Here is a 21,131-nt window from a genome sequence, read left to right as displayed (position 1 = left end):
AAACATAGAAACCTACAGCGCAATACGGGCCATTTGGCCCACAATGCTGTGCTGAACATGTACTTACTTTAGAAATTGCTTCGGGTTACCCATAGCCATGAACCTATTTTTCCAGCCATGAACCTATCCAGGAGCCTCTTAAAAGACCCTATTGTATCTGCCTTCACCATTATTGCCAGCAGCCCATTTCATGCACTTACCACTTACCCCTGACATCGCTTCTGTACATACTTCCAAGCACCTTAAAACTATGCCATCTCATGTTAGCCATTTCAGCCCTGGAAAGAAGCCTCTGACTATTCCACACGATCAATGCCTTTCATCATCTTATACACCTCTATCAGGTCACCTCTCATCCTCCGTCTCTCCAAGGAGAAAAGGCCAAGTTCACTCAACCTATTCTCATAAGGCATGCTCCCCAATCCAGGCAACGTCCTTGTAAATCTCCTCTGCACCCTTTCTATGGTTTCCATGTCCTTCCTGTAGTGAGGTGACCAGAACTGAGCACAGTACTCCAAGCAGGGTCTGACCAGGTCCTGTATAGCTGTAGCATTACCTCTCGGCTCTTGAACTCAATCCCACGGTTGATGAAGGCCAATACACCATATGCCGTCATAACCACAGAGTCAACCTGTGCAGCAGCTTTGAGTGTCCAATGGACTTGGACCCCAAGATCCCTCCGATCCTCCTCACTGACAAGAGTCTTACCATTCATACTATATGTTCTGCCATCATATTTGACCTACAAGAATGAAGCAGCTCACACTTATCTGGGTTGAACTCAATCTGCCACTTCTCAGCCCAGTTTTGCATCCTATTGATGTCCCGCTGTAACCTCTGACAGCCCTCCACACAATCCACAACACCTCCAACCTTTGTGTTATCAGCAAATTTACGAACCCATCCCTCCACTTCCTCATCCAGGTCATTTATAAAAATCATGAAGAAAAGAGGTCCCAGAAGGCACACCACTGATCACCAACCTCCATGCAGGATATGACCCATCTACAACCACTCTTTGTCTTCTGTGTTCTAGTCAATTCTGGATCCACAAAACGATGTCCCCTTGGATCCCATGCCTCCTTACTTTCTCAATAAGCCTTGCATGGGGTACCTTATCAAATGCCTTGCTGAAATCCATATACACTACATCTACTGCTCTACCTTCATCAATGTGTTTAGTCACATCCTTTAAAAAAAATTCAATCAGGCTCGTAAGGCATGACCTGCTTTTCACAAAGCCGTGCTGACAATTCTTAACCATACTATGCTTCTCCAAATGTTCATAAATCTTTACCAACCACTGAAGTAAGACTCACTGGTCTATAATTTCCTGGGTTATCTCTACCCCTCTATTGATTAAAAAAAAAATTCGATGCCATACTTTAAGAGATGATGGAATGCTTAGACAATAGACAGTAGGTGCAGGAGTAGGCCATTCGGCCCTTCTAGCCAGCACAACCATTCACTGTGATCATGGCTGATCATGCACAATCAGTACCCCGTTCCTGCCCTCTCCCCATTTCCCTTGACCCCGCTATCTATAAGAGCTCTATCTAACTCTCTCTTGAATGCATCCAGAGACTTGGCTTCCACTACCTTCTGGGGCAGAGCATTCCACATATCCACCACTCTCTGGGTGAAAGTTTTTCTGCATCTCTGTTCTAAATGGCCTACCCCTTATTCTTAAACTGTGGCCTCTAGTTCTGGACTCACCCATCAGCGGAAACATGCTTCCTGCCTCCAGCGTGTCCAATCCCTTAATAATCTTATATGTTTCAATCAGATCCCCTCTCATCCTTCTAAATTCCAGTGTATACAAGCCCAGTCGCTCCAATCTTTCAACATATGATAGTCCCGCCATTCCGGGAATTAACCTTGTGAACCTACGCTGTACTCCCTCAATAGCAAGAATGTCCTTCCTCAAATTTGGAGACCAAAACTGCACACAATACTCCTGGTGGGGTCTCACCAGGGCCCTGTACAGCTGCAGAAGGACCTCTTTACTCCTATACTCAATTCCTCTTGTTATAAAGGCCAGCATGCCATTAGCGTTCTTCACTGCCTGCTGTACCTGCATGCTTGCTTTCATTGACTGATGTACAAGAACACCTAGATCTCGTTGTACTTCCCCTTTTCCTAACTTGACTCCATTTAGATAGTAATCTGCCTTCCTGTTCTTGCCACCAAAGTGGATAACCTCACATTTATCCACATTAAACTGCATCTGCCATACATTTGCTCACTCACCCAACCTGTCCAAGTCACCCTGCATTCTCATAACATCTTCCTGACATTTCACACTGCCACCCAGCTTTGTGTCATCAGCAAATTTGCTAATATTACTTTTAATCCCTTCGTTTAAATCATTAATGTATATTGTAAACAGCTGCGGTCCCAGCACCGAACCTTGCGGTACCCCATTGGTCACAGCCCGCCATTCCGAAAGGGACCCATTAATCGCTACTCTTTGTTTCCTGTCAGCCAGCCAATTTTCAATCCATGTCAGTACTCTGCCCCCAATACCATGTGCCCTAATTTTGCCCACTAATCTCCTATGTGGGACTTTAACAAAAGCTTTCTGGAAGTCCAGGTACACTACATCCACTGGCTCTCCCTTGTCCATTTTCATAGTTACATCCTCAAAAAATTCCAGAAGATTAGTCAAGCATGATTTTCCCTTCATTAATCCATGCTGACTCAGACTGATCCTTCTACTGCTATCCAAATGTGTCATAATTTCCTCTTTTATAATTGACTCCAGCATCTTTCCCACCACTGACGTCAGGCTAACTGGTCTATAATTCCCTGTTTTCTCTCTCCCTCCTTTCTTGAAAAGTGGGACAACATTAGCCACCCTCCAATCAGCAGGAACTGTTCCTGAATCTATAGAACATTGGAAAATGATTACCAATGCATTCACGATTTCTAGAGCCACCTCTTTAAGTACCCTGGGATGCAGACCATCAGGTCCCAGGGATTTATCAGCCTTCAGACTCAACAGTCTATCCAACACCGTTTCTTGCCTAATATAAATTTCCTTCAGTTCATCCTTTACCCTAGTTCCTTTGGCCACTATTACATCTGGGAGATTGTTTGTGTCTTCCCTAGTGAAGACAGATCCAAAGTACCTGTTCAACTCATCTGCCATTTCCTTATTCCCCATAATAAATTCACCCGTTTCTGTCTTCAATGGCCCAATTTTGATCTTAACTATATTTTTGCTATTCACATACCTAAAGAAGCTTTTACTATTCTCCTTTATATTCTTGGCTAGTTTACCTTCGTACCTCTTTTTTTCTTGGCGTATTGCCTTTTTTGTTATCTTCTGTTGCTCTTTAAAAGCTTCCCAGTCCTCCAGTTTCCTGCTCATCTTTGCTATGTTATACTTCTCTTTTATTTTTATACTGCCCTTTACTTCCCTCGTCAGCCACGGCCGCCCCTTACTCCCCTTAGGATCTTTCTCCCTCTTTGGAATGAACCGATCCTGCACCTTCTGCATTATTCCCAGAAATACCTGCCATTGTTGTTCTTCTGTCTTCCCTGCTAGGGTATTGTTCCATTAAACTTTGGCCAGCTCCTCCCTCATAGCTCCATAGTTCCCTTTGTTCAACTGTAATACTGACACATCTGATTTTCCCTTCTCCTTCTCAAATTGTAGGTTAAAACATATCATATTATGGTCACTACCTCCTAATGGTTCCTTTACCTCTAGGTCCCTGATCAAATCCGGTTCATTGCACAACACTAAATCTAGAATTGCCTTCTCCCTGGTAGGCTCCAGTACAAGCTGTTTTAAGAATCCATCTCGGAGGCACTCCACAAACTCCCTTTCTTGGGGTCCAGTACCATTCTGATTCTCCCAGTCTACCTGCATGTTGAAATCCCCCATGACAACTGTATCATTACCTTTGAGACATGCCAATTTTAACTCTTCATTCAACTTACACCCTACATCCAGACTGCTGTTTGGGGGCCTGTAGATATCTCCCATTAGGGTCTTTCTACCCTTAGAATTTCTCAGTTCTGTCCATACTGACTCTACATCCCCTGATTCTATGTCCCCCCTCACAAGGGACTGAATATCATTCCTCACCAACATAGCAACCCCACCCCCTCTGCCGGTCAGTCTGTCCTTTCGATAAGATGTATAGCCTTGAATATTCATTTCCCAGGCCCTGTCCGCTTGAAACCATGTCTCAGTTATTCCCACAACATCGTACTTGCCAATTTCCAACTGAGCCTCAAGCTCATCTACGTTATTCCTTATACTTCGTGCATTCATATATAATACTTTTAATTCGTTACTCCCCTGTCCTTTCATATCAATTCCTATTTCACTTGGCCATACTGTATGATGTCTTCTTGAGCTTTCTACTCCATTGATTCTGTTGTCCTTTTTAACTTTTCTTATTTTCACTTTCCCTTTAACTCCATCCTTATATTTCCAGTTCATCCCCTCTCCCCCCCCCCCCCCCCCCCCCCACTACTTAGTTTAAACACATCCGTGTTGCAGTGGCAAACCTGTCTGCCAGAATGCTGGTCCCCCGCCTATTAAGGTGCAACCCGTCCCTTTTGTACAATTCATCCCTACCCCAAAACAGATCCCAGTGGTCCAAGAATGTAAATCCTTGCTTCCTGCACCAGTTCCTCAGCCACACATTCAGATTCATTATCTCCCTGTTCCTGCCCTCTCCAGCACGAGGAACTGGAAGCAAACCAGAGATAACCACCCTGGAAGTCCTGCTTTTCAGCCTTCTTCCGAGTTCTCTGAAGTCCCGCTGCTGATAAAATTTGAAATGATCATGGTTATAACCCTCCTGAAATTTCTTTGGGCATTGACATTTTTCTGGTGGTTCAACTGAGACAAGAGAGTTCTTGCAGATAATTCTATTTTGACATCCACATGTGTACGTTTTGCAAAACAGTCAGTGCATTCTGAAGAGCAATGGGAACTTGGAGTTACTTTTACACTCTACATCCCTGCATTGAAAACTTTGGCAGATTTGATTGCCTATTAGCATTGGGTGTTGTTTAATGAATATTGTCAATAACTTTATGAAACTATTGCAGGACTTCTAACAGTTACTTTGAATTTTCAGATGTGAACAACTGGAAGGAGCACTAACCGAAGCTGCCAAGCAAATTCGGGACCTTGAGAACAAGAACTATTTGATGGAAATGCAGTTGGTGGGTAGCAGTCACTGAGTAAAAGAATAGAATTTGTATATACTTGAGAGCAAATACTACTGTCAAATCTTGATCAAAATTGAAGTTCAGACTATAGGTTAGAAAATGTCTATGATGAGAATAAGAATCTTGTACCATCCACAACAATGCCAGTTGTTCCTTGCTTTATTTTTTCCCATTTTATTTCCTAACAGTTGGAAATTACACTTGTGCTTTTGATTAGGCTGAGTGGCCTGGACGCTACGATGCAGTCAGTACTGCAGCTAAGGCTCTGCAGCAGCGCCTGGATGAAATGCGAAAAGATAACAAGGAGAAAGATAACATGGTCAACAAACTCAATAGCAGGCTGAAAGACCTCGAAGAAGCTTTTGAACGGGCATACAAACACTCCGATAATAAAGATGCCCGACTGAAACAAGAGCACAAAATGCTACAGGATGTGAGTCAAGAATTTATTTGTATCAGTTTGATAGTGAAAAAGAGCAACAGAACTACTGTTTGCTCTAAATTGTTGCTGGGAACAAATTTTATTGTGGAGGTCTATCATTCTTTAATTTGTAAAGAATTTAATTTTTAATTTTAAAAATTGATGTCTTGTGTTGCAGTTGCTTACAGAATACGAGTCACTGGGAAAAGAACATGAGCGAGTCAAGGTAATTTTCAACCCTTTTTGCAGTTTGTGTTCATGGACCAGTTATGTATGAAAGGGGAGTCATTTGGCCCAGCTGAACAGTACAGTTTGATTCAAAAGCAATCCTTAGGCCCTCGTTCACCGCTCCCTATTATGCTAATTATCTTTTCCTTTCAATTATTTATTTAGCCCCTTTTAACTGTTATCCTTGAAACTACCTCCACAGTAGGCTTTGCAGTGTGTATGTAAAAACACCACTTGCTATGTAAAAATAGATTTTCCATGTTACCTTAGTTCATGTTATGACGTGTTTCTGGTCGTTTCATTTTTTTTGTTGCTATTTTTGTGCGTTTTTGATCGGGGCGGACTAGCACTGTGGCCTGCAGATAGCGAGAGATGCGGTGCGGGATTGAACGGAACGAGATATACCTGAACTCTTTTGATGTCTTTCTGATCTGGTGTTTTGTATTCTGTGTTTTTCATTTGTTTTTTTAATTGCCATTTGCATGTTTTTTTTTTGTTTGCATGTTGGGGGTTTGATGTTTCTCTTTACAGGTTCCACGGTTTTTGTTTTGTGGCTGTCTGTAGGGAAGAGGAATCTCTGGGTTGTATACTGTATACATATTTTGATGTAATACTATTAAACATGTTATATTAGAGATATAGAAACATATGGCATTGAGGGCCCTTTTCGTCCATCTTCTCCACACTGCCCATGAAGTCTATCTTGGCAAATACCATTTACATACATTAGGGCCCATATCCCTCTACACCTTTCTTGATCAAGCACTTGTCAATTCAATTCAAGTTTAATTGTCATTCAACCATATAGACCATTCAACCAGTGTAGAACACTGTACCAATAGTCACACACAGCACGGGGCAAAAGACAGTCACTTATCAGTTCCTAATATTGCAAAGAAAATAAAGCCATCCTATCCCCCTACATTTCAATCAATATCTAAGTAATTGCAAAATGCAGTTATGAAGAAAGCACAGCAGTGCCTGTACTTAGAAGCTTGCAAAGAATTGGCATGTCATCTAAACTTTTTAAAACCTTCCATAGATGGGTGGTGGAGAGTATATTGACTAATTGCATCATGGCTTGGTATGGAAATACCAATGCCCCTGAGTGGACAATCCTGCAAATAGTAGTGGATGCAGCCCAGGCCAGCATGGGTAAAGCCCTCCCCACCATTGAGCACATCTACACGGAGCACTTTCACAGGAAAGCAGCATCCATGAGCCCTCCACTACCTAGGTCATGCCCTCTTCTCACTGCTGCTATAAGGAAGGAGGTACAGGGGCCTCGGTCTGATGCCACCAGTTTCACTTGCCCCATCACTGAAATGTCCCCACAACCAATAGGCTCACTTTCAAGGACTCTTCATCTCATGTTCTTGATATTTATTATTATTTTTGTCATTTGTATTTGCTCAGTTTGTTGTCTTTTCCACATTGTTTATCCTGTTGGGTACGGTCTTTCATTGATTCTATTGTGTTTCTTGGATTAACTGTGAATGCCAGCAAGACAATGAATCTCAGGGTTGTATATGGTGGCATATATGTACTTTAATAGTAATTTTACTTTGAACTTTGTATTTTTGTAATTTGTGCACCCTGGTGAAGTTGAACTTATTTTCTCTAGACCATGTATAAATGCAGACATGGTCAATAATTTTTGTTATCTTATTGCTTAGGGAGCTTTGAATACCACGGAAGATAAACTGTATGATGCAAATTCTCAGATCTCTGAGCTGAAAAGGTTAGATAATGAAATTTTGCTTTATTATATCATCTTGGCAAGAATGATAAATTCGTTAAGCTATTTTGTATCTTTTTAAAAGTGAATCTAGATACTCTGCAGTTATATTAGGAAACCTTTTTACTTGAGTAAGATTCGCTATAAAATTCATTACTAACCTCAATGCATGGTACTTCTTTGATACTTTTCCCATTTCTCCAGAGTTTTTTTTTAATAGTCTAATAATCTAACCACAGCCTGTATCAAAATACAGGAGACCCTTCAGTTCTTTCCTAGCGCCCTTCATGTTCCTCACATTTGAATGTCTGTTTTATTTTCAAATATGATCCAATTCTGTTTGGAAATCCACAGCTGACCCTGCTGCCAATATCCTTTCACATTGAGCATTCTGGATCATATACACCATTCCATAAAATAATTCTTGTCATGTTCCCTCCCTGGTACTTTACCATTCACTTTAAATCAGGCGTTACAACCTTTTTATTTATCCCTCCCCTCCCAGCTCTTTCAGCGGCACTGCCCAGCAACCCCTGATTTTAATTCTAGCCTAATCACAGGAAAACTTACAATGACCAACTAACCTACCAACTGGAACGTCTTTGGACTGTGGGAGGAAACTGGAGCACTCAGAGGAAACCCATGTGGTCTAACTTAGGAAATAAGAGAGGGTGTCTGTCATTTCACCTCTTGAAATTGTTTCGCAAGACTTAAGGTTTCCAACCTCTTTATGCCATTAACTGAGCGGTCTGTGGACCCCAGGTTGGGAACCCCTGCACTAGACAAAACTTAGCTGATTTTGCCCTCAGTTGTATAACTCCTTCCAACACTACCCTTCACCCTTGACACAGCAAGGATGTGATACTGGAGCTTTATTAGGCATTGGTCAGACCACACTTGGAATATTGTGAGCGGTTTTGGGATCCTTATCTCAGAAAAAATTGTGCTGGCATTGCAGAGTGTCCAGAGGAGGTTTGTGAAAATATTTCAGGGAATGAAAAAGTTAATGTATGAGGAGTGTTTGATTGCTTTGGGCCTGTAGTCGCTGGAGTTTAGAAGAATCAGGAGAGATCTCATTGAAACCTATGGAATCTTGAAAGGCCTAGCTGGAGTGGCTGGTGGCGCAGTGACATCAGTGTCGGACTCCAGAGCAAAGGTTCCCGAGTTCGAGTCCAGTCAGGCCGCTCCCGGGCACGCTTTCCATCCATGTTGGGTTGAGTGTTGAGCTTGCAACTCAGCCTCGTAAAAAAAACCACTGTGCTGTGAGAAGGACGTGGGGGACCACTCACAGAATCTTTCCTCCAAGACAACCACTTTGAAAAAAGTGGTCGCCGAGGCTCTGGCAGAGTATGGCACACAAAAAATAAAGATGGAGTGGATGTGGCGACGATGCTTCCTATATTGGTCAGTTTATGACCTCCGTCCATTTAGAACAGATGAAGAGGAATTTCTTTAGCCAGAGTGTGGTGAATCTGCGGAATTCATTGCCACAGACAGTTGTGGAGGCCAAGGCATTGGGTATATTTTAAAGCAGAGGTTGATATGTTCTTGATTAGTGAGGGTGTCAAAAGTTACGTGGAAAAGGGCTGAACGACCCAATTTTTCCTCCTATGTCTTATGGTCTTAGAAACCAAACCTGTCTGCTTTGGCCGTGAATACATTCAGTGACGCAGTCTCCACATTCTCTGGGTCAGCGATTCACAACACTCCTAGAGAAAAAATTGCTCCTCATCTGCATCTTATACTGCTTAGTCAAAGATACTTCCATCAGAACTGGGAGAGAGTTAGCTCTCAAGTTTTAGTTTTTTTTCTCTTCTGCTGTTCTGAAGGAAGGTCTTTGATCAGAAATATTGACTCTGTTTCTCTATTCACAAGTATGCCTGACCTGCTGAAATGTTTCAGATTTCAGTAGCTTTTGTCAATAGTACGTCAATAGCTTTTGATTACATGGTTTTGAGGAAATGTGTTAACAGCACAGTGACCATTCTCCCTCTGATGTTATGGTGTATTTGATCTTCCATGTGAAAAGGCACATTGATAGAAACACAGGAGATGGGAAGCATTCTGGGGCATTTTCCTTTTCCGTGTGCTTCACTATAGAACATGTTCCTTCACTTTTAAACCTCTTTTCATAATTCTGCTTCATTTCCTTTGATTCCCTTGAGTATGTTCATAAAGACCTGGCTTCATTGCCTTGTATGCTCAAGAATTTCATAGGCTTTCACGGTCTTCTGGGTCCTCCTGATCTGAAAGGATGGCACAGTGGAGCAGCTGGTAGAGCTGCAGCCTCACAGTACCCAGAGTTCAGTCCTGACTGTGGTTTCATGTTCTTCCGGTGTCTGTGTCGACATACTCTGGTTTCCTCTCACATCACAAAGATTAGTTGGCCACTGTAAATAGTGCCCAGTGAGGAATGTTGAGGAAAATGGAAGATTCGTGTAAATAGGTGGTTGGGAGTGGGCTGATGAGCCTGTGTCCATGCTGTAGCTCTCTGACTATCATTCTACCATATCTCGAGGGTGGTACAGGCAAAATCCTCTGGCATTGAAATTTGTCTTCCTACATATCTGTCAGCCAATTCTGAACTTCTGCCAATATAGTACTCCAAATCCCATGTACTTTAATCTTGTACATTAATTCCATTTGTAGGACCTTGTCTAAAGCTTTCAGAAAGTACAATACTCCAAGGCCTATGATTTTTCCCTTTCATGAAACCTGCTGAAGTTGCACATTTGCCCAGTCCTAGAATAGTACAGCACATTTGGCCCGCTATGTTGTGCCGAACCAGCTGAAAGGCAAATGAGAAGCACCCAAACACTAATCCTTCCTACCTACACCATGTTTGTGTCCTACCATCTTCCTTACACCTGTGTGCCTATCCAAACCTCTCTTACAGGACTCGAATGTATTTGTCTCTAGCACAGATTCGATGGGCCAAATGGCCTACTTCTGCTCCTTTGTCTTGTGATCTTGTGACAATACCAGGCGGCATATTCCGGGCATTCACCTCTCTTAGTTTAAAAAAAACATTTGCACCTCATGTCCCACCTGCACCTGGGCTGGATTGGAACCAATGTCCTAGGGGGAGCGTTTGCTACTGCTGTTCAGGAGGATTTAAACTAATGTGGCAGGGGGATGGGAACAAGAGCAGAGAGACAGAGGGGTGTAAAATGAGGGTAGAAGCAAAAAGTAGTAAGGTGAAAAGTAAAAGTGGCAGGCAGGCAAATCCAGGGCAAAAAGGGCCACTTTTCAACATAATTGTATAAGGGCTAAGAGTGTTATAAAAACAAGCCTGAAGGCTTTGTGTGTCAATGCGAGGAGCATTTGTAACAAGGTGGATGAATTGAATGTGCAGATAGTTATTAATGAATATGATATAGTTGGGACCACAGAGACATGGCTCCAGGGTGACCAAGGATGGGAGCTCAACATCCAGGGATATTCAATATTCAGGAGGGATAGACAGGAAAGAAAAGGAGGTGAGGTAGCATTGCTGGTTAGAGAGGAGATTAACGCAATAGAAAGGAAGGACATTAGCCTGGAGGATGTGGAATCGAGATGGGTAGAGCTGCATAACACTAAGGGGCAGAAAACGCTGGTGGGAGTTGTGTACAGGCCACCTAACAGTAGTAGTGAGGTTGGGGATGGCATTAAACAGGAAATTAGAAATGCATGCAATAAAGGAACAGTAGTTATAATGGGTGACTTCAATCTACATATAGATTGGGTGAACCAAATTGGTAAGGGTGCTGAGGAAGAGGATTTCTTGGAATGTATGCGGGATGGTTTTCTGAACCAACATGTCGAGGAACCAACTAGAGAGCAGGCCATTCTAGATTGGGTATTGAGCAATGAGGAAGGGTTAGTTGGCAATCTTGCCTTGCAAGGCCCCTTGGGTAACAGTGACCATAATATGGTGGAATTCTTCATTAAAATGGAGAGTGACATAGTTAATTCAGAAACAAAGGTTCTGAACTTAGCCCCTTGGGTAACAGTGACCATAATATGGTGGAATTCTTCATTAAAATGGAGAGTGACATAGTTAATTCAGAAACAAAGGTTCTGAACTTAAAGAAGGGTAACTTTGAAGGTATGAGACGTGAATTAGCTAAGATAGACTGGCAAATGATACTTAAAGGATTGACAGTGGATATGCAATGGCAAGCATTTAAAGATCGCATGGATGAACTACAACAATTGTTCATCCCAGTTTGGCAAAAGAATAAACCAGGGAAGGTAGTGCACCCGTGGCTGACAAGGGAAATTAGGGATAGTATCAAGTCCAAAGAAGAAACATATAAATTAGCAAAAAAAAGCGGCACACCTGAGGACTGGGAGAAATTCAGAGACCAGCAGAGGAGGACAAAGGGCTTAATTAGGAAAGGAGAAAAAAGATTATGAGAGAAAGCTGGCAGGGAACATAAAAACTGACTGTAAAAGCTTTTATAGATACATGAAAAGAAAAAGATTGGTCAAGACAAATGTAGGTCCTTTACAGTCAGAAACAGGTGAATTGATCATAGGGAACAAAGACATGGCAGACCAATTGAATAACTACTTTGGTTCTGTCTTCACTAAGGAGGACATAAATAATCTTCCGGAAATAGTACGGGACCAAGGGTCTAGTGAGATGGAGGAACTGAAGGAAATACATGTTAGTAGGGAAGTGGTGTTAGGTAAATTGAAGGGATTAAAGGCAGATAAATCCCCAGGGCCAGATGGTCTGCATCCCAGAGTGCTTAAGGAAGTAGCCCAAGAAGTAGTGGATGCATTAGTGATAATTTTTCAAAACTCCTTAGATTCTGGATTAGTTCCTGAGGATTGGAGGGTGGCTAATGTAACCCCACTTTTTAAAAAAGGAGGGAGAGAAAAACTGGGGAATTATAGACCGGTGAGTCTGACATCGGTGGTGGGGAAAATGCTAGAGTCGGTTATCAAAGATGTGATAACAGCACATTTGGAAAGAGGTGAAATCATCGGACAAAGTCAGCATGGATTTGTGAAAGGAAAATCATGTCTGAAGAATCTTACAGAATTTTTTGAAGATGTAACTAGTAGAGTGGATAGGGGAGAGCCAGTGGATGTGGTATATTTAGATTTTCAAAAGGCTTTTGACAAGGTCCCACACAGGAGATTAGTGTGCAAACTTAAGGCACACGGTATTGGGGGTATGGTATTGATGTGGATAGAGAATTGGTTGGCAGACAGGAAGCAAAGAGTGAGAGTAAACGGGACCTTTTCAGAATGGCAGGCAGTGACTAGTGGGGTACTGCAAGGCTCGGTGCTGGGACCCCAGTTGTTTACAATATATATTAATGATTTAGACGAGGGAATTAAATGCAGCATCTCCAAGTTTGCGGATGACACGAAGCTGGGCGGCGGTGTTAGCTGTGAGGAGGATGCTAAGAGGATGCAGGGTGACTTGGATAGGTTAGGTGAGTGGGCAAATTCATGGTAGGTGCAATTTAATGTGGATAAATGTGAGGTTATCCACTTTGGTTGCAAGAACAGGAAAACAGATTATTATCTGAATGGTGGCCGATTAGGAAAAGGGGAGGTGCAACGAGACCTGGGTGTCATTGTACACCAGTCATTGAAGGTGGGCATGCAGGTACAGCAGGCAGTGAAAAAGGCAAATGGTATGTTGGCATTCAAAGCAAAAGGATTTGAGTACAGGAGCAAGGAGGTTCTACTGCAGTTGTACAAGGCCTTGGTGAGACTGCTCCTAGAGTATTGTGTGCAGTTTTGGTCCCCTAATCTGAGGAAAGACATTCTTGCTATAGAGGGAGTACAAAGAAGGTTCACCAGATTGATTCCTGGGATGGCAGGACTTTCATATGAAGAAAGACTGGATCGACTAGGCTTATACTCACTGGAACTTAGAAGATTGAGGGGGGATCTTATTGAAACGTATAAAATTCTAAAGAGATTGGACAGGCTAGATGCAGGATGATTGTTTCCGATGTTGGGGAAGTGCAGAATGAGGGGTCACAGTTTAAGGATAAAGGGGAAGCCTTTTAGGACTGAGATGAGGAAAAACTTCTTCACACAGAGAGTGGTGAATCTGTGGAATTCTCTGCCACAGGAAACAGTTGAGGCCGGTTCATTGGCTATATTTAAGAAAAAGTTAGATATGGCCCTTGTGGCTAAAGGGATCGGGGGTATGGAGAGAAAGTAGGTACAGGGTTCTGAGTTGGATGATCAGCCATGATCATACTGAATGGCGGTGCAGGCTCGAAGGGCCAAATGGCCTACTCCTGCACCTATTTTCTATGTTTCTATTTACCTTCAATGCATGCCCTCTGGTATTAAACATTTCTACCCTGGGAAATAGATGCTCTCTGTCCACTGTATCTATGCCTCTCGTAATTTTATAAACCTCTGTTAGATCTCTCCTCAGTCTCCAAAGCTCCAGAGAAAACAACCCAAGTTTGTCCAGACTGTCACGCTAGCACACGCCCTCTAAACGAGGCTGCATTCTGGAAAACCTCTTCTGCATCCTCTCCAAAGCCTCAACGTCCTTCCTATAGTGGGGTGACCAGAACTGTATGCAATACTCCAGATGTGAGCTACCTAGAGTTTTAAAAAATTGCAACATAACCCCCTGATTTTTGATCTCAAAGTTCTGTAATCACTTGATTCTGGCTGATTCAAGATAATAATTGATTCTAGTATTTTGCCCTCTACTGATGCTGGGTTTACTGCTCTGAATTTCCACTTCTCTCCATTCTTGACTATAACCTACATTTAATTAGTTGTATCTCATCAGTAATTAAATTGTTTGTTCTCTTTTCAGAGTTGTATCTAAACTTGAGGCTCAGATTAGACAAGCAGACCATGAGAGGAGCTACATGAAGGTTCGGACTGGTGCAGAAAGCTGTTTACGTACATCAAACAACAGGTAGATGGTTGCAGGAGTCAAAGCTTTGCTTCTGCAAAAGCTCATAAGATTTTCTACACAAACTTTCTGCACAACATTCACTTTCTTAGCTCCTTGGTATTCAAAATCTGAGTCTCAAAGTTAAGATACTCATTAAAACATCCTCAACAATTCTAAAGATTCATGATCAAGTTATATGTCTTCTCACCTATCTCTTAAATACCCGGCCCTTACCCTGAAAGCATGTGGGTCCCAGCTGTAGATTGTCCACTTAGTGGAAAGACTCTCACCAGTATATAGCCTATTGAGGAATCATTTGTTGCTCTGAAACACCAGGGAATTGTTGGTTCATTTTATAATCACTCATTTATGAGATTACTTTCTCAGAAATAAACCCAGTGAGCTTTTAATGTATTGTTTGTAAGATTGTCAATCCTTGTGTCAGAGGTTGTAATGACAATTTAAATTTTGTTATGTTGTTGCTGTATTCAGCTCAGTGTATTTGTATCTGCATCCACAAAGAAGACACTTCACACATGTTCAACCACAAGGAAACACTTTATTAGAACTATCACAAATGCAATACAGAAAGAAAAATAAATGTCTACAGTAGTAGCTGTGATAGAAAAGCAGCGTCCATCATCAGAGATTTCCACCACCTAGGTCACGCTTCCTTCTCGCTGCTGAGAACCAGTGATCTCACTTCAAGTACTCAATCTCGTTATCTCATGTGCTTGTTATTTATTGCTATTTATATTTGTATTTGCACAGCTTGCTGCTTTCTGCACTCTGATCTTTCATTGGCCCCGTTAGAGTTACTAGTCTAGATTTGCTGAGTATGCCCACAGGAAACGAGTCTCAGGGTTGTATATGCTGACATATTTGTACTTTAATAATAAAGTTTAATTTGAACTTTGAAATCAAAATAAAACTCATCAATCACTGAACAAGCTGATCTCTGCTCCTTTGAGGGGGTTGATGGGCAGCGGGGAGCCACAGATCTGGCAATCTCATGCAGCCTGTTTTCTTTTTCCTCTTCCACCCACCCTCTCCCCCAATCTGAGTAATAAATTATGCATTTTAATTAATTTGTTCATTCATTTGTTAAATGCTGTGTTGTGTGACATAGACAATCATGGTCTTTCCATGTCCATGTTTGTTTGGCAAATTTTTCTACAGAAGTGGTTTACCATTGTCACCTTCACAAGACAGTCTCTTCACAAGACAGGTGATCTCAGCCATTATCAATACTCTTCAGAGATTGTCTGCCTGGTGTCAGTGATAGCATAACTAGGGCTTGTGATATGCACCAGCTGCTCGTACAACCATCCTCCCGTGGCTTCATGGGACCCTGATTTGGGGAGGGTGTGGATGGGGCACTAAGCACCTGCTACACTTTGCCCAGGCTAGCAGAGGGAAGGAGCGCCTTACACCTCCATTAGTAGAGACATATCTCAATATAGAACAAATTAGAACACTACCAATAGTGCTACAGCATTATAAAACTGTATGAGTTCCTAAGAGTTATCAATGGAAAAGTTTATCCAGTGTACACAATGAACAAAATCAGCACAGGTATTGGACTGCCTTCATGCAATTCTGTCGATGATTGCATCCTCCAAATTTTCATTATAAGATTCAAGATAATTGTTGATACCTTCTAGTTCCTAACTTGTTAAGTAGCGAAATAGTTTCATTTTCACTCCCAGCTCTTTCTGGCATTTCCAAGCCCGAATGCTTGAAATCGCAGTGAACGAAACAGTTCTGAATTGCCTTATTGCTTATTTCTCACTAACTATCAATGACAAAAATCACTGCTTTTTTTTAAACACAAACGCATGCAAACACATACTTTTGAAAACAGGTCACTCTGAGCATGGTGTAGCGTCTAATGGCCACATAAGGGTGCATGACTAACATTAGTTAGAAACTGTTAGCAACAGTCTCTTGCCCCATTTCAGCAGCATAGTGTCCCAAATAAACAAAGGGAATCTGGTTATATTCTCGATTAGATTTTGTTCACTAAGAGTTGTCCCAAATAAGTGACTACCCCAATTAACCATTATATTTTATTTTTAGATGTTAATTTTTTTAACAAGCCTTTAGGATTTTGCTATTAATACATAATTTAACAACAGCTAATTAACATTTTTGTAATCATGCCTGTCAGTCTGAAGTATTTTGATGTTCGACTTTCAGTCATATAGAAAGTGCCTTTTCAGCATGATTGTAGGTAACATTGAAATGTATTTTGAGGTATGGTAACATCTGAAGTTTATTGACACAAGTGTGAAAGCAAGTATTCTGTTTCAAGCTTCTTGTAGGCAACTGCAAACTAAATTTAAATTTAATTAATTTTCCATTTGCTTATGAACTTCAGCCCAAATTGATGAATTACTTGAAATGGAAATTTTTCTACAGAAGTAGTTAGTCATTGTCACCTTCTGTGCAGTGTATTTACAAGACGGGTGACCTCAATCATTGTCAATACTCTTCAGAGAATGTCTGCCTGGCGTCAGTGGTCACAGGAACAGGACTTGTGATATGCACCATCTGTTCATATGACCATCCACCATCTGCTCCCATGGCTTCACATGACCCTGATCGGGGGATGGTGGGGGGCTAGGCAGGTGCTACACCTCACCCAAGGGTGACCTGCAGGCTAGTGGAGAGAAGGAACCCCTTACACCTCTTTTGGCAGAGACGTATCCCCACCCTGCCACCCCTTTGCATAATACTGTAAAAAGAAAATTATGGACTAATCAATATTTTGTCATTTGAGGATTCTCTGAATTGTTTCATTATTCTGTTGTTTCTAAACAGCCTTTTTAACCACCACAATGCTTATCATTCTCCTGTAAAATCTGCTTCAACTGATGTGGCAAGACGGAAGTGGCTGACTCCAGGTTCTGATTATTCCATCTTCACAGGACGTCCTTTAGAGAGTAACTACAGTGGATTTGAGGAAACTCACTTGCAGCCCAGAAGGTCAGTCCAGTGTACTTACCTTAGAAATGAAAATAGGAAATTGTAGATCAGGTAACAACTTGGAGATAGAAACAATTGATATTTCCATTCAGTGGCCTCTCATCGAGGAAGAAAGACAAAGTATTGGAACTGTGAAGTGCAGAATCACCTTTTTTTTGCGATAGAGACATCTTTGCATCTATCTTGTCACGTGCCATTAGGACAGGTTTTTTTTTTAATGCCGTGGACGCCCTACCATTAACTGACGGGACCATGGACCCCAGGTTGGGAACCCCTGCTGTAGCGGCACAACCAAACCTAAACAATTGCTGCCAGCCTGTGACCGCTGGAGAATTGTTATATTTGCATGACACACCCTCAGCTCCAATGATTTCCAAAAATTGAATCCTTTATTCCATCCTTTATTAGCAATCAGCAAACATACAATCTTGAAGTGATGAAACTTAAGCATACATAAGTGTAAGCTAAATGATATTGAGCATTCTTGAGCAATATCTCGGTGAAAGATACGACATCTGTCAGACCCAAGCTCCTCACTGCCACAAAATAAGCAAGAATACGTAACTTATTTCCTTTGTTTTACCACGCCCCACTCGTGTTACTAGTTACCTTAGTAAACATGCAACACAGAATACAAAACAGATAGAGAACAGAGAACACCTACCTTAGAATTTATATGCATCAAATAAGGTTACACTTCAGAATTCCAGTGAATAAAAATCTCACTCTTGGCTGTTCATGAGAGGATGTTCCAGGAATTACGCCATTATCTCTTGGATTATCTCCTTTCTTATATATGAGGGCTAAGAACCTGTGCATTTCTTCAGATGCAAACTCAATAATATCTTGTGCAAGTATCACAGCACAATGAAGAGGCGTAAAAGACTGAGATTGATCAGCTGATTGAGTGGTGTTGTAATAGCAACCTCGCGTTCAACATCAACAAGACCAAAGAGTTGATTGTGGATTTCAGGAAAGGAAAATTGGGAGGAGACATATTAAGGGGTTGGTAGTGGAAAGAGTAAGCAGTTTTAAGTTCCTGGATGTCAACATGTCAGGATTTATCCTGGGCCCAGTTCATTGATGCTATCATGCGTCTACTTCATCTGGAGTTTGAGGAGATTTGGTATGTCCCCAAAGGCTCTTGCACACTTCTGGAAGTGTATTTTGGAGAGCATTCTGGCTGGTATGGAGGCTCCAATGCACAGGATCACAAGAGACTGCACAGGGTTGTAAACTCAGCCAGCTCTATCTGGGCATAACTCTTACCACCACTGAGGACCTCTTCAAGAGGCAATGCCTTAAGAAGGTAGCATCCGTCATTAAGGACCCTCGTACCTGGGACATGCTGTCGTCTTGATACCACCATTGGGGAGGGGGTAGAAGGGTCTGAAGATCCACACTCAATAATCGAGGAACAGCTTCTCCTTCACCATCAGATTTCTGAATGGTCAGTAACATCTCTATTCTGAGAAACAGCCTTTAACCTCTATCCTCAGCATCCTACCTCTGAGTTGATATTGAGTCCTTCCAAACTTTTGCAACCCACGTACCTGGTCACCTGAGACCATTATAATTGCTTTCCATAATGGAATGACCAGAAAACACAATACTCCAAATATGACCTAACCAAATTTTATATAAGTGCATCATGATTTCCTGTCTCTTAAACTTAGAATAACATGCCCAATGAAGACAAACATGGAGAATGTGTGGAGCAGGTTAAGACCTACAAGTATCTGGGAGTACAGTTAGACGAGAAGCTAGACTGGACTGCCAACACAGATGCCTTGTGCAGGAAGGCACAGAGTCGACTGTACTTCCTAAGAAGGTTGGCGTCATTCAATGTCTGTAGTGAGATGCTGAAGATGTTCTATAGGTCAGTTGTGGAGAGCGCCCTCTTCTTTGTGGTGGCGTGTTGGGGAGGAAGCATTAAGAAGAGGGACGCCTCACGTCTTAATAAGCTGGTAAGGAAGGCGGGCTCTGTCGTGGGCAAAGTACTGGAGAGTTTAACATCGGTAGCTGAGCGAAGGGCGCTGAGTAGGCTACGGTCAATTATGGATAACTCTGAACATCCTCTACATAGCACCATCCAGAGACAGAGAAGCAGTTTCAGCGACAGGTTACTATCGATGCAATGCTCCTCAGACAGGATGAAGAGGTCAATAATCCCCAATGCCATTAGGCTTTACAATTCTACCGCCAGGACTTAAGAACTTTTTAAAAGCTATTATTAATGCTTTTTGAGATAGTGATTTAGATGCATATCATATTTTTTACTGAGTTAAGTATTGTATGTAATTAGTTTTGCTACAACAAGTGTATGGGACATTGGAAAAAAAGTTGAATTTCCCCATGGGGATGAATAAAGTATCTATCTATCTATCTATCTATCTATATGCCTCGTCACTTACAGTACATTGCCACTTCCAGGAAGCTATGAACTTGGACCTCTGTATATCAGTGCTCTGTATATTTCCCCCCAAAGTGCAACACCTCTCACTTGCCCTGATTGAGCTCCTGTCTGCCATTTGAAAGGAATGGACAAGCTCACAGCATGCTGGGTAGGATAATTAGAAAGATGCTGCTCCCATTGATCAATACATCAAGCAGTAGGTGACAAATTTAGATTGATGGGGAATGTCATGGGGTTACGAAGAATGAACTTTTTTTTCTCCTCCATTCTTCTTAATCATCATCATCATCGTCGTTATGTTCTGTGTCATATGACTTGGGCGATCAGGGTCTTCCATCTGTCTTTCTTTTCGTATTCTTTTCCCCTTTTGCGACCATGATTATCCTTGGCAAAGTTTTCTACAGAAGTGGTTTGCCATTGCCTTCTTCTGAACAGTATCTTTACAAGACTAGTGACCCCCCCCCCCCCCCCCCATCCCAAGCCGTTATCAATACTGCTCTGAGATTGTCTGCCTGGTGTCAGTGGTCACATAACCAGGTCTTGTGATCTGCACCGGCTGCTCATATGACCGTCCACCACCTGCTCCCATGGCTTCACGTGACCCTGATCAGTGGGGGGAGGGGGGAGCTAAGCAGGTAATTCACCATGCCCAAGGGTGACCTGCAGGTAAGTGGAAGAAAGGAGTGCCTTCCACCTCCTATGGTAGAGACATATTTTCACTCAAACACTCTCTAACAGGGACGGGGAGAGAATGAGGGTTTGAGTGAAAATATCAGTACATGGACCATGGACTGCAGTTTAGATGGACTCTGGATCAGAGTCTCTTTGGGGGCTTTTGCTGCTGTGACAAGGGCCATGGTTGATGCTTTTGCTGCAGTTTCTGTGAAGGGTGTGTCGGGGCTTCGATATTCTATTATCCATTCTGTGGGGTCTCTTTAGTGGATGTCTGTGAAGAATATGAATTTTGTGTTGTATACTGTATACATACTCTGATATTAAAGGAACCTAAGCCTAAAAAACGTGAAACTTGCTGCCTGTGAGTGCTTTGGAAAGAAAGTTGATCAGGGCTTTCAAAAGGAAATGGATAAGCATTTGAGGAGAATAATGGAGGGTTATGGATTAAAAGTGATCAAACCATTACCAGGTTGTGTGCTACATTCAGGGACGTGGATTCAATCTTGTGGCTGCTAGCCATGTAAGCCGTTGAAAGTGAGGGTTCAATGGTTCCATTTAATAGCAGAGACTGTATACCATATATAACCTG

The 21,131-nt window shown here is 42.1% G+C and overlaps 1 protein-coding gene across 3 annotated transcripts in view; it reads left to right on the top strand.

Annotated features, from left to right (window-relative positions):
- Positions 1-21,131, top strand: part of LOC140730921 (M-phase phosphoprotein 9) — a 115,291-nt gene that overhangs the window by 55,397 nt on the left and 38,763 nt on the right. For 2 of the 3 annotated variants that reach the window (XR_012099700.1, XM_073051995.1), the window contains exons 11-16: positions 5,103-5,190; positions 5,414-5,629; positions 5,796-5,843; positions 7,522-7,586; positions 14,380-14,484; positions 17,287-17,451. Coding sequence is in view for 2 of the 3 variants with exons in the window: in XM_073051995.1 (XP_072908096.1) it covers positions 5,103-5,190; positions 5,414-5,629; positions 5,796-5,843; positions 7,522-7,586; positions 14,380-14,484; positions 17,287-17,451 (687 nt within the window). In the remaining variant the exon portion in view is untranslated. The remainder of the gene's footprint in view (positions 1-5,102; positions 5,191-5,413; positions 5,630-5,795; positions 5,844-7,521; positions 7,587-14,379; positions 14,485-17,286; positions 17,452-21,131) is intronic. The other variant, XM_073051996.1, reaches the window with a different exon arrangement.

Source organism: Hemitrygon akajei, chromosome 7 (assembly GCF_048418815.1).
Source record: "Hemitrygon akajei chromosome 7, sHemAka1.3, whole genome shotgun sequence".
Taxonomy (NCBI): domain Eukaryota; kingdom Metazoa; phylum Chordata; class Chondrichthyes; order Myliobatiformes; family Dasyatidae; genus Hemitrygon; species Hemitrygon akajei.
Note: the sequence above shows the minus strand (reverse complement) of the source record. Positions and strands in the feature narration are given on the sequence as shown.